General features: G+C 35.5%; 1 protein-coding gene across 4 annotated transcripts in view; it reads right to left on the bottom strand.

Annotated features, from left to right (window-relative positions):
- Window positions 1–13,733, bottom strand: part of Sema3a (semaphorin 3A) — a 447,592-nt gene that overhangs the window by 187,394 nt on the left and 246,465 nt on the right. The window contains exons 1-2 of one of the 4 annotated variants that reach the window (XM_031380018.1): window positions 13,453–13,469; window positions 6,492–6,685 (exon numbers count right to left, since the gene is read on the bottom strand). In XM_031380018.1, the coding sequence (XP_031235878.1) occupies window positions 6,492–6,603 (112 nt within the window). In that variant the 5' untranslated portion in view covers window positions 6,604–6,685; window positions 13,453–13,469. Of the gene's footprint in view, window positions 1–6,491; window positions 6,686–7,319; window positions 7,337–7,403; window positions 7,864–13,452; window positions 13,470–13,733 lie in introns of those variants that run through there. The other 3 variants (XM_031380016.1, XM_031380017.1, XM_031380015.1) reach the window with 3 other exon arrangements.

Genomic DNA, 13,733 nt, shown 5'->3' with positions numbered 1-13,733 from the left:
ATTTGTGATTGCAGCTATACATTATCATTATAGAGTTTAATTAACAGTTTCCCATGCCTCATTTAAGGAAAGGAAACCTAAAGACACAGTTTTAGTGACTCATTCAGTGGGTGACAAAGATCATCAAGTTAGTAGTCTTTCTGTGTTTTATATTAATTGTAGAAAATAGAAAGAGCAAATCATTCTTCATATTTATCAACAGAATTTTATTTTTGCTTATCTTTCTTCCCTAGTTCAAGTATAAATTGTATATTTCCTTATCCTGGGTTTGACAGAGTCCAGCTTTGTTACTATTTGGGACGAGTGTGTGAATTTCCTATTTATACAGATGTTTATGTCTTGGCAATAGAAAGAGATAGTAGCTGGAGACATTCAAAGCTATTTGTGTTAGATAGAATTTACTGATTCTTCCATATGCTTGATTATAGTTACAGTTAAAAACACAATAAAATTTATAGGAGTAGTTATTTTAAACTACAGAGGAGTTTTCTAAATATTATTTTATATTTTCAGCTAGCTCTTCTCTAATTATATCAATGATGGGCCAAAATGTATCATATGCAGGATTATTCTTCCTTATAAGCACATTTTATAACCCATGTAAATATGTGCATATGTAAATTGTACAACACATACACACACCCATTTTACCCTAATATAATTGTAATCACTATTTCACTCTTTAGGTTGTTTAACTATGGATAATTTCATATTTCATGGATACATTTTTAATATAATTCTCATTTAAATTAAAATGTACACATCTCTTTCATACTTATAGACACTTTCTTGTATGTAGGGAAATATGCTAATAAGTTCACCCTGAAGAGCGCATCACAACCCTTAGTAAAATTCCCTCCTCACCAATGTTCCCTCAGCTCATGTTCCACACCATGACTCTTGTGTTAGTTTTCCCAGGCTTGGCCCTTACAATGTTACCCTGTGTGTCTTTATCCTAGCAGCCTGCCTATTTTCAAACTAATGAAAGAGCTATCACAAATTGCTACTGCCACCTATTAGCAGGAGCATAGAACTGCAAATCATAGTAATTCCTTTAAGTAGTGTTCTGGAAGCCGGGAAGGGGTAAAGGCCATCTAGATTCACACTTATTCTTACTGTTGTTAACAACTACTAGTTGATCTTTTCAAAATAAGTTTTAACCCAAGCAATAAACTCAGCCCAGTGTTGCCATAGTTTTGGAGGTTTACATATAACTTGGTGGGTATGGATCACATGATTATAGAGCTTTTCATAAAGGTTGGAAATACTAATTTTGTTACTACATAAATTGTCAAGAAATAGTATGAGGACTTAGAAAATGGATGTTGTTAGATGATGAGCAATTCAGAATTTATTTTCATAGTGGTAACTTTAGATTTAGACAAATCCAAGTAGAAATTATATTTAGGAAAATCTTGAATTTTGATTTAAAACTTGTAAAAATGTGACTCATGGATGTTTAAATGAAAAAATCTGAATAAGAAATAAAACCACAAATTTTCTCACCAACATCAATTTAAATTATAAGATTTTTAAGTATACATCCAGAATGTGACACAAAATTTAGTCTATAAAACAATTATATACTCATACTAATAATGTCTATACCCAACAGTTTAAAATTTGATTTTGGCAATTAGGAATACATATAATCATCTCTATTATTTCTATTTAAATTTATCCCTTAATGAGCCTTCAACTGCAAACTGTATCTTTTAAATATAATTGAACCTGAACCATACTTTGTCTGTTAAATATATTCTGATAATCAAGTATCAGAAATCAAAGAATAGTTGATACCACAGACCTATGCCTCTTTAGTTCACTCCTATTGCTTATGCCTGTTGTGAGAAGTCAGAAATCTCAATGCTAAACCATTTAGACTTCATGTTTAATTATTACAAGTTGTCGCGATATAGAGTTCTATGAAATAGTTTCACAGTCTCAGTGGTTTTTCAGTTTCTTAAAGTCTATATTATATTTACTGTCACTTCAAAGGTCAACCTACTTGGCAGATTGAACAAAAGGGTCACAAATAGAGGACTTTCAGGAGCCTTCTTTTGATGTCACCAGAGTTGTATGACAGGATACATTTGTGTTATTGTATGTTCAACTTTCATGATTTTTGTTAGGATATGTCTTGAATAGATTTGGCAAAAGTCTAGTTTTCACCATCTTAAATTTCAAAACTTTTGAGTCAAAATGTGATTTGAAAGGTAATATAATTTTATAAGAAAATGTATTTAAAAATCATTAAATCAAAGACACAGTAACATGCAGTGACAATTTGAGAAAGTTGTTAAAAGAATTATGATTTAGAACTTCATAATTCTGTGCATGTGTAGCCTCTGTATATTGTAAATATACATATATTTTCGATATATTTTACTTGGAAGGGGATTATTAATGTAATGTAAAACTTATGCCATGCTATTGTGTGAGTATTTAAGAGTTCCTTGAAACATCTTACTAGTATCTAGAAAGCCAAATCTTATATATATATATATATATATATATATATATATATATATATACACACACACACATGACTCTATTATTATATACATAAAACATAGAGTCCAATAAGTGGTTCTCAACTTTCCTAATGCTGTGACCCTTTAATACATTTCCTCTTGTTGTGATGAGCCCCAACCTTAAAATTGTTTTATTGCTGTTTCTTAACTGTAGTTTTGCTAGTGTCATGAATCATAATGTAAATATCTATAATGCAGAATGTCTGATATGTGATAGCCAAAGGGGTGTGACCCACATATTGAGTGCTATATATGTATACATATATACATATATATGTATATATATAATACAATATGTGATTTAAAGTAGTTTTATCACTAACATTTAAAATTTTTCACATTATTGATTACATAATTTCTTTATTCAACAATACATATTAATATCAAATATCAAGGTTTATTTGTGATAGTGGCATGTTTATGAAAGTGGCCACAGAGGTATATTAATACTTCTTTGTTAAATGTTTTTTAATTGCATCACAGAAAGAAATAAAGTTATGTAAACCAGCAATCATATTAATTTATTTTAAGATAATCATAATATATTGAGCTAAAGATATAACAACTTTTGAAATTTTTACTTAAAGTTTTAATTAGTGAACATTGGCATGATTTAAATGGGGGTCTCATTTTACAATAATTTAAAATCATGATTCTTAGAAAGAGAAAAAGGTATTGGTATTAACGAAAAATCCTTTGAAATGTCTTCCCTTAACTTAAGTGCTGTTTACTAAGTTCCCCCATATGAAGGAAAGGTTAAAATCATTGATTTAACCTTTGGATTCACAGGACACCATCATACTGAGACTTGCATGTGTCTTTGATTTCTTCTCAATCTGAGGCACATCGTGTACTGGAAAAAACCATTACATTGAGTGATGGAACATTTGTTACTTGTTTAAAACCCCCAAATCTTTTTTTTCCTTTTGTTTCTTGTGAATCATACAGGTTTTTCTGAAGATTTCATTGTACCATACATCCAGATGAAAGATCATATGATTTATTAGTATTTCATAAGAGGGGAAAGATTGACTAATTCTGTAGATGAAATAAACAGTTATGTACACATTTAAAAGAGGGGGATTTGAACATTTAGCCAGGAACAGTTCACACACTCAAGGAGGGCAGATGCACCTCTCAGCAAATGTTTCTTGAGGATAATTTCTATGTGCCGCTGAGATTTACAGAGTTCTCATGTTTTCTTCCCCCACAAGGATTCTAAATCAGACTGGTTCAGAGGAGAAGCCAGCATAGCCCATTTTTCTAATATTATCACTTCTCCAGATGGTTCTGAAAACATCTATTCAGCTCCCTTTTCCTAGAAAGTAGAGGTACCTTATTAGATATGTAAGCACATCCACTACAGAAGCCGCCTGGCCTGAGTGTCCTTCCTTCTCCTTTAGCATATCAAATCTCTCTTCTACTCCCAGGCCGAATGACAAGGAGAAAGCCGGCACAGTGATTGCCTGAAAATTCATCTTGGCAACCTGAGCAATGACAGAGTTAATGGTGGATCTTTGAAGACAAGTGACCATGGGAAATTAAGGTTGGCAGGGATTTAACTCTTCATGAATCATGCCGCAATATTTTTAAGAGTGATGCAGTAGATACTTTAACTGTGTTTGACGTCTAATTAAGTCGGAAAAGAAAAAGAATTAGATTTAAAAAAGAAAATTTCTCTCACAGAAGCAACGTCTTGAAGACTGATTATCAGGCATGTGCTTTGGCAAAACAAGTGTGTGTGAAGAGACACAAAGGTAAAGACACCAATAAAACGACAGGAGAAACCTGCTGGAATTCTTCCTCTCCTTCCTTGCTCTTGTTCACTTTACAACTTATCTTATCAAACTGCCAAGTTCTTGGTCTAGCAATAGAGTCCTTATGAGCTCTGAGTAAGGTATAAATTTAAAGGAAAGCCCCAAAAATCCCACCATGGGGAAAATCTGTAAGACTTACAGAGACAGTGTTGCATATATACTTTGATAATGTATACAGCCCTCATAGCAGACAAGTTTAAACATATGTATATTAAAAAGAACAGGTTTTAATTCAATACTATCTACATGATTTGAATGACTAGACATGACAGTTGCCTCCCCTCTGACTGATAATAATTATTGGCAAGAAAATAACATTTTCACAAAATAGGGGAGTATAGTGAATTTTAATCTTATTTTAGAGTTTATTCAACAATTAGAAAACTCTAAGACTATTAGATTCTTAAAATATATTTATTATTTCAAATTTGCTAATACCAAATTGTAGCATGCAACCACTTGACATCTTAGAGACCCAAACCTGAGAATCACATTTTTAAAAATCAAAGTTGCATGTGAAACTTATAAGAAGTTTAAGCTTGAATAAGATAAACTGACAATCTATAGATAGTTTTATAGTATCTTCTCAATGATACAAATCAAAGACCAATGAAAATGTAGATTATTTTATCTGATATGTAGCTAATTTCAATATAGTTATATAGAAATACAGTAGAGACAATGAAATAGTTAATGTATATGATGTGATTTTTCAATAATCATATAATAATCTAACTGCTTATTTTGCATTAAATCTATATGCTATTATATGCTCAATGAAATATACTAAAAATAATTTTCCAAGTCAACATACTCTAGCCTAAGTTGAAATACACATTAATAGGTGTTTAATTTTCTCATGCAAAGTGTGAAAATTATGCCTCTTTCTTAATTGATATCCCTATTCACACTAAAGAATTCAGAAAAAGTTGTCCTTATCCTGTGAAAATTAGAAATGCATTTTCTCTGTAACAGTCATGTTGAAAAGGAAGCGTGTCTAGAATTAACCAATCCTCTTCATGGATGTTGTAAGCTGAATATATAGCAGAGGTGGAAGCTGCTCCATACCCCACCCCCATTCAAGAAATCTGAGAATCATAGGAAAGCAGCACCTTGGGGAGTTAAACTATAAGAGTTATAATGGTTTAATCTTTAAGTCTATTTAATAAGACCTGAGTTAGAGAAATACTGTCTGTCACTAAAAGTTTTGTACACACACATACACAAATACACACACACACACACACACACACACACACTTTAGGAATTGTTTTACCATTACTTTACACATTGGTCTTTGAAATTTATCCAAACAAGTATAGAGCAAATATTTTCATTAAAATTGTCATCTGAAAACACACACACACACACACAGAGAAATATGTAACAGAAGGTATCATATGACCTCACAGGGTTCTCTTTTATAAATTTACACTTAAAAAGAAGTTCATGTAACTAGCTTTGTCACTAGAGAATATCATCCCTTGAATTCTCACTTAAGTACATATGGAATGAAATAACATTTTATTTCAAAGGCTAGTTTTACACCAATTAGGGAAACAGTCTTTTCGCCATCATAACACGGTGTGGAAAAACTAGCCTGTTCTCCTCAGTTTATATTCTCTTGGCAAACCATGATCTACTGCTTATGTTAAGCATCTGAGTGTCAGATTTGAACAAACTGAATATTCATGATGACGATTAACCATTTAGTGCCTACAACTAAGGAGCTACTGTTCGTTGTAATGGTTATGATAGGTGAGGCATGAATTTCTACAAAGAAGGCATCCTTTTTGCATTAGTAGTCATTTCAAAATATTTTAATAGAAGTAAAGTAAGAAGAATGAACGGCACATAAGAATGATCAGAAGGTACCCAGATCAGCATGCACGGAACAAGCACACAGCTAGCTCTCTGTGATTAAATGTTCTTTGTTTGCATTTAAGTTGTCACATATCAAACAGAAGACATGCTTTTTTGTTGTTTAAGGGAAAGTGTTTCAATTTCCACGGCAATTTTCACCAAATGGCACAGGTTTCTCAGGTTAAACTAAAGCTTTGATGGTTAGCGTTGGGAGTTCAAGAAAAGAAAGAAGGAGGCATTAAAAAGATAGCCAGATAAAATAAAAGGAAAGCTTTACCTTTGTACGATAATTTCAGTCTTGGCACATTGTTCTTTCCGTTTGCATAGTTTGCTCTGGCTGTAAGTAATACACCCCAGAAAAGACAGGCAATCCCAGTGATCCAGCCCATGCTGCAGACGCTGGAGGTCCCTGGGCTGCTGCAGCCTTCCTTCCTGTATTATGCGGCCAGAGAAGTTCAAACAATCTGGAAACTGGAGGTAACAGGTGATTTAGGTCAGTTTCATTCATAAATGCAGACAATCAAGACCTCATGGCAACACTAACGTCTCTTCTTCTGTAACAGTCACGGATTCACAGAAACTTCAAACCCTCGGGGAAAAAAAAGAAAAGAAAAAGAAAGAAAGAAAAAAAAAAAGAAAGAAAAAAATCGAGCCAGGCACCGGATAATGAGGCACAACTGTTGTGTGGAAAGAAGAAAAAAAATTAACAAGGGCTGCGGCAGTGGCGCTTAAGAAGCAGTTCCTTTTATCTCCGCTCCGCTGATAGCCGGTGGCTGACTCTAATCCTGCTCCCTCTCCCTGCTTCATTCGGCTCCGAGGAAGCAGAATGAAAGGGAAACAGAGAAAGAGAGAGAGGAGAGAGAGGGGGAGCGAGCAGCCTTGAGCAGCGCGGACTTTTCCTGTGCACAAGCAGGGAGAGATGACACAGGATCCCGCGGACAGGTTTTCCCAACACTCACTAGACGCGCTGACAATGGGAGAGGAGAGAGCTCAACCCACTCCCCTTCCCTCTTGTCACACAACACATGCAAAAAACATCTCACAGAGATTAGAGGGAGCAGAACCCTCCGGCTTGCCTGGGAGAGGCATGGGGCTATAAATTTACCTCCTGAGGCATGCGTTGTTTTATAGCCATTTTGGGGGAGCAATTGTGATTTTTTCTTAAAAAATAATGAATTTGGCTACCTACAGAATTTACAGTCCATGCTCATTACACAGCCTCGCTGAACTTGTGCAGTGTGCCTGTGTGTGTGTGTGTGTGTGCGTGCGCGCGCGCGCGTGCGCGTGTGTGTGTGCGTGTGTGTGTGTGTGTGTGTGTGTGTGTGTGTGTGTGTGTGTATTCTCGTCTCACTGTAACTTTAACCACGGAAGGTTTTTTAAGCCCCTTTAGAGATTATTCCCGCCTCCATGCAACCCCCCCCTTGGGTTCAGCCACCCCCTTCCCCTGCTCTACAACAAGTGTAGTGAAAAAATTCCTTGGAAAGTCCATATAAACGATCAGTTCAAGACAAATATAGGTCCACTGAGAATTATAAATTACAACAGGGGATTCGCGAAAGGATACTCCAAATTTAAAAGTGCCAGTGGTGGTTTTGCAGCTTCTGGAAAGCAGTGGCTGACTGCAACGCACCACCTCTTATTAATTAGATCCACTTCCCTCGTGCTGGCTTCAAGGACAGAGGAAGATGACAAAGTTCACAAAACTCCCTGCTGAGCGTCAAGGAGCCGAATTAAAAGAAACGTGTGTTCTTATGTCTTCGTGAACTGGTGCCTCAACAGTTCACAAGGACTCAGTACTCTGTAGGGCACAATCAGGTATTCAGAGGCGAGTTGGACCTCATTAATTCTCTGCCATATAGGCATGCTGTCTGTGGGGTCTAAATTTTCTCTTTTACATTTCTTTCAAGATCCCTGACATCTAGTGGTATTATGGGATTTGGGTAAGACTTGTATAAAAGCTATAAGAGAACACCCTCTACATTTCCTGTAACCTTCTCTGTTTTCTGTTTTCTACCACTGCCTCTAAACACTTTAAATCCGGAAGAGAGTTCCTGTTTGATGATCTGAACGTTTCTTGGCAGAAAAGACAGGGCTCCTCTCACAATCAAAACACAAACACTTTTGAAAGTACTCATAAAAGTTATCTAAGCATTGCCACCATAACTTTCCTACTGTCTGTATATCAACGGCATTCTTCCCCTGACCTCTGTGTGAATGTAGATGGAGGAGGGGGATTTAAGGCAGGAGGGGGAGGGGAACACAGAGCCTACTACACTAGATTGATTTGTCAAGCAGATCTTATTATATTTGTCAGTTCCTGAAAGCCTATTGATCAGTTAGTGTTGTTAAGAATATAAACTCCCAAATCATGTTGATTTTACTGATTCCACCCTTGTTATGCTGAGCACTTTTCACGCTGTAGGCAAAGGATTAAGACTACAAATGACAAGCAGCTTGCTTGTCTCCCTTTATATACTCATCCTGCAGAGGAATTCAGGCCCCGTTTGGGATTATCTAGAGAATTCCAATAGTGAATTATCCCAGCTAAATACCACCATTATTACTCTAAAGCTTGTCACCTTTCTATTTAATTTATTTTTAACTGTGTTAATATATCTCTAACATGTTTCTTGTGTAAAGCAGGGGAGTAACTTTATTTTTGTCAACACAGAACAGGACAAAATAATGTGTACCTATTTTGCCTGTTAAAAGTCTAATCTTGAAAATTTTCATATATTCTGCAAAAAAATAATAGTTAAGTTCAATGGGAAAAGCTCAGATTGATTCTATAAGAAGGACACTTCATCTTAACTTTGAACAATAGAACAGGAGAACATTACTGAATTGTACAGAATGAATAATTTATACTAGAGTTAATATCTGGAATTATATACACAAATAAGTTCATATTTACAAACATCCCTATTCTTATAACTTTGATGCATTTAATTTTGGGCAACATAAAGGCCTTTGGGTCTTATACACCTATTGCTACCTTGCCCCTGACTTTAGCAAAATTAATTAAAGTTGTTTCCTAACTTTACAATTTTACACACACACACAAACATACAGAGAGAGAGAGAGAGAGAGAGAGAGAGAGAGAGAGAGAGAGAGAGAGAGAATGAATTAAGTTTAATCCCTTTTCTTAGCTGAAGTGGAAGTAAAGCAGGAGAGTACCTGCTCCAGAGTTTGTAAAAACACAGGACTTAGCTGCAGGGTTGACAATGTGGATTTTGATCCATTCTTCCAGCTGTTACCACTCACTCAAATAACCTGAGGCCTAAGGCATGGCCTGATTGAACCTGCTGGATGTGCCTCTGAGTTTTCTGTATTTACAACTGCAGTTAAGAGTCAGAAGTAGTGTATTGATCTGTTAATACTGATCCTTAAAGTATAGGAAAATACTCTATTTCACACAAAAGCATTCTATTTTCAATTGCACTCCACTCAACAGCCTATGTCTTGTGCCACAATGAAGTGTATTAGCAACTGAATTCCTGATACTTCTAACCTCTCAAGTTTTCACGTGTAAGTGCTGCCACTGGTGAGTAAGCAAGTCTTCCTAGGATGATGTCCTCCTGCTTATTTTGACAAAGAACTCAGCAGCTTTTAACAGCACCCATTTCATACTGAGATAAGTTATGAAGAATTTCATGGGCATTGTACTTGATTTTCCAGAAATACAGTACTTCCAACTTTACAAGTTAGGTAACTTTTATTTATTTGTTTTCCAATAAAGACTCAGGTAGTTTCAGAAGTTAGTTGTTAATAAATATTTCTTTTGTGGGGAGATGTTTTTTTCTTAGATAAAATTAATGTGTTTATTTTGAAGGGCCCACTTATATTTTGTAATTATAAAATAATTTGAAATGGCAAAAACCTCTTATTTACAACCAGATTTAAGGCTGGGGGCGGTGGTTAATTCAGTAAATTACCTGCTGTGAAAGCATGGGGATTTAAGTTCAAGTCCTTAGCACCCATGTTAAGCACATCACAATGGCATGTATCTATAACTGTTGCAATAGGTGGATCCCTGGAGCTCATGGGACAGGCAATGTGGTCTAGACTCAGGAGGGATCCTTGTCTCAAAAAATAAGGTGGTGGGGGGCGAGGACAAACAGAGCATAATGTCAGCTTTGGCCTCCACCAGGCATTTCCACAACCAAGTGTGCAAACACCCACTCAAACTCCCTCCTCCACAAATTATAGTCTCAGACACACAACATACACAACACTCCGACAACATAACACACACACACATACACAACACTCATACACACATACACACACACATATAAACATACACAACACTCATACACACACACACATACACAACACTCATACATACACACAAACATACACAACACTCATAAACACACACACATACAAACATACACAACACTCACACACACACACACACACACACACACACCATACCACACCACACTTACTTTCCTAGGGTATAAATACCCTGCATTTTCCTGAGTAAAGACATTTGTTGCATTTGTAAATAAAAGAATGGAAAGATGGAGCTTTGCAATGATTTAGTGTATAAATCTATTTAGGGTGGACTTGATGGAACAAGTGTACTTAGAGTCTCATTTCATTGTGATTATAGCATTTCCTCCTAAATGTGATCACTATTAGAAATTAGTGACTTCTTTAAAGGAAATTACTTAACTAGGGAATTTTCAAAAAGTTAATTAATCAAATTTCGCAACAAGACAAAAAAGATAACCAAACATGAAATCAAATTTTCCTTCTTTTATCAAGATGTGTTTGATTGGGTTATATATTTTTTAAAAAATAGCTTCTGTTGTTTCCTGTTATTTTGTTTTTCAAGAGACTGCTTCATTAGTCATTGACAATCTCATGATCATCATTGTTGTCGAAAATGCCGTCGTTAAAACCAACCCTCCTCATTCTCATGTTCAAATTCTTTTTTAATAATTTTTTTTTCTGGAACTTGGAATTTGAACTTTTTTCCCTAAAGATAATTAATATAGATGAAAAAAATGCTTTAGAAGATCAGAAAATATCCTACTAATTGAGATGCTATCCAAACTAAATATTTGATGCATTGCATGTTCTGTTCAAAAATGCTCATTACTTAAGGATTACTATAGTCAGGGATGGGAACCCAAGGGTGGCAGGTTAAAAGCAATGTCTCAGAAATTAAGTTACACTTTGCATAATCTGACCCTTATGAATGCTTTTAGCATAAGCAATATGCTGTGGAAGCATGAGTTGAGACAAGGAATTGGTAAAATGCAAAGGGAATTCATCCCCTGCAGAAGCATTATCTCCTCCTCCCCCCCTAATGCCCTGGGAATACAGATGTGGTAAAAATAAGCTTGTCTTAGCTCTGTATTGAACTTGTGACACAGTGAAAAAGTGCTCATTTTGCAAATGAACTGTGGTAATAAATATTAAATCAATGCAGAAGGGGATGAGAAACTGACCAAAGACTTATACTGTTACTGTGTATCATAAGAAAAACACAGATAATTAGAGCTGTCAAAAATCACAGGGAAAATGTGCACTGGTGATCATCTCTCTCCTTGAGAGTTTGTTTAGTGGAACTAGCAGGTGGCCTTTGTTAGCTTAGTTAGTATGTTGGAGTGGGGAAGAAAGAAGTGGCTAGAAAAATAAGCTGAAGTTACGGTTTGTGTCTAAATTGCCCAAAATGTCTAAACCTACTCTTAGGAAGATGTTTTGATTGTTTGTTCTCATTTTTGAAATTATTTTAGGAAACCTATTTTTATTTCCACAATGTCTTTTATTTATCATATCACTCCATCATATATTAACATTTCAAAACTGTTTTAAAATGGCACATCTTTTAGCTCCACCCCCACCCCCACCCCCACCCTGACTTCTTTGCTATATCATCTCCTAAATGAGTTCCCTAATCAACCAGACACTGCAAATACCTGTTGGCGGCGGGTTTTAGTGACAATCTGCATCTCAATGGAAAGGAAACAAGAAAATGTTTAAGTTAGACAAAAATGCCATTGTTAACAGTGATTAGCAGAGGTGCAGCAGTGAACTGGAAAAGAGGCAGCGTCTGCAGAATCCAAATGACAAGAGAGTTTCAGGGTATGAAGTTACTCACATTTTGCTTCCAAGAGGCACATTACACACATGCTCACTGAATAAATAAATAACTAGATCTATACTAAATATACAAAGTGTAGAAGCTGGCAACATTGTCCAAAGAATGACTTCCACTTGACTCATGCAAAGGAGATGCAGTTTCCCTGTTAACCTCTGCACAGAATGTTACACCTCTGATGTTCCTCTGCTACACTCTATCTATGCAGGGACAGGAGGAATTAAACTGTTTCTCAGTAGCTTGAGATTGATAATGACAGGGATCAGGAACTCCTAAGAAGATTCAAACCTCCACAGGAAGGAGAGTTTGTTAGAATGGCAAAACCAACTGTTTTGTGACAGTGATTCCAAAACTAGCATGCAGTCGTAGACACATGAATTCCCCAAATTGCAATAGGTACAAAGGAAAGGCTTTGCCTCTTCCTTACTATCTTTACAATTGCATATTGCCTCCAATGTCAATGTAAAACACCATCTGACCTGGCCCAGGCCTCTCTTCTCTCTCTCTCTCTCTCTTTTTTTTTTGTTTTTTTGTTTTTTTTTTTTTTTTTTTTTTTTTTGCTATGGGGCAGAGTCACAACCCAAGTTCCTTTCACTGCCTTGGCTACAGCAGCAACTGCCAGTTTACGGGAGACATTAGAAAATGCCTTGTTTATTAGTAACAGTGGCATTTTTTTTATTTACAAGGATTTGTATAAAGTGTAAAAATTTCAGTTTCCCATTTTTCTTTAGTGTGTATCCATAAAATTAAACCCTGGGAAACAAAAATCGATTGACAAGACTTCATTTTCTTCCCCTGCTGTATCAGAGAAAGAATCAGCATTCAGTCTACAGCTGTTTATCTCCTGAAGTGACAGATCCTGGTTGGAAAGGTGTGAGTTGAAGACTTCCATGAAATGGTTATTATTTAGTTGATTGTTTTGCATAATATTTATACATGACTTAAGAAACTTAGGGACTTAAAAACACAATTTCTAACTGAATTTTATAATTCTCCTGTGAGACAAAATGTCTACAATACCTAATTGTTTTTTCACACAAGTTTTAATTTTACTATCTCAACTAAAGCTTTGCTAGTAAACTAATATAACATGCAGATTGACATGAGGAAAATATTAGCTTACCTATGTACTTATGACTTTAAATGATGAGACTGTCTTTTCTCTTTTAGTAAACATTATTTTCATATCATATATTCTGCTCAGATTTAGGCCTTCCAAGTTCCTCTTAGATCCTCTCTACCTGCTCACCCATCCAACTCCAGGACTCCTTTCTCTAGATTTTTATAAAACAAAACAGAAAACAAAAAAAGAAACAGTAACAACAAAGTAAAAGCAGGAGAAATACATACATACACACACACATGCACACACACACACACACACACACACACACGTAGAAAAGA

Source organism: Mastomys coucha, unplaced genomic scaffold, assembly GCF_008632895.1.
Source record: "Mastomys coucha isolate ucsf_1 unplaced genomic scaffold, UCSF_Mcou_1 pScaffold19, whole genome shotgun sequence".
In the NCBI taxonomy this organism is placed as follows: domain Eukaryota; kingdom Metazoa; phylum Chordata; class Mammalia; order Rodentia; family Muridae; genus Mastomys; species Mastomys coucha.
Note: the sequence above shows the minus strand (reverse complement) of the source record. Positions and strands in the feature narration are given on the sequence as shown.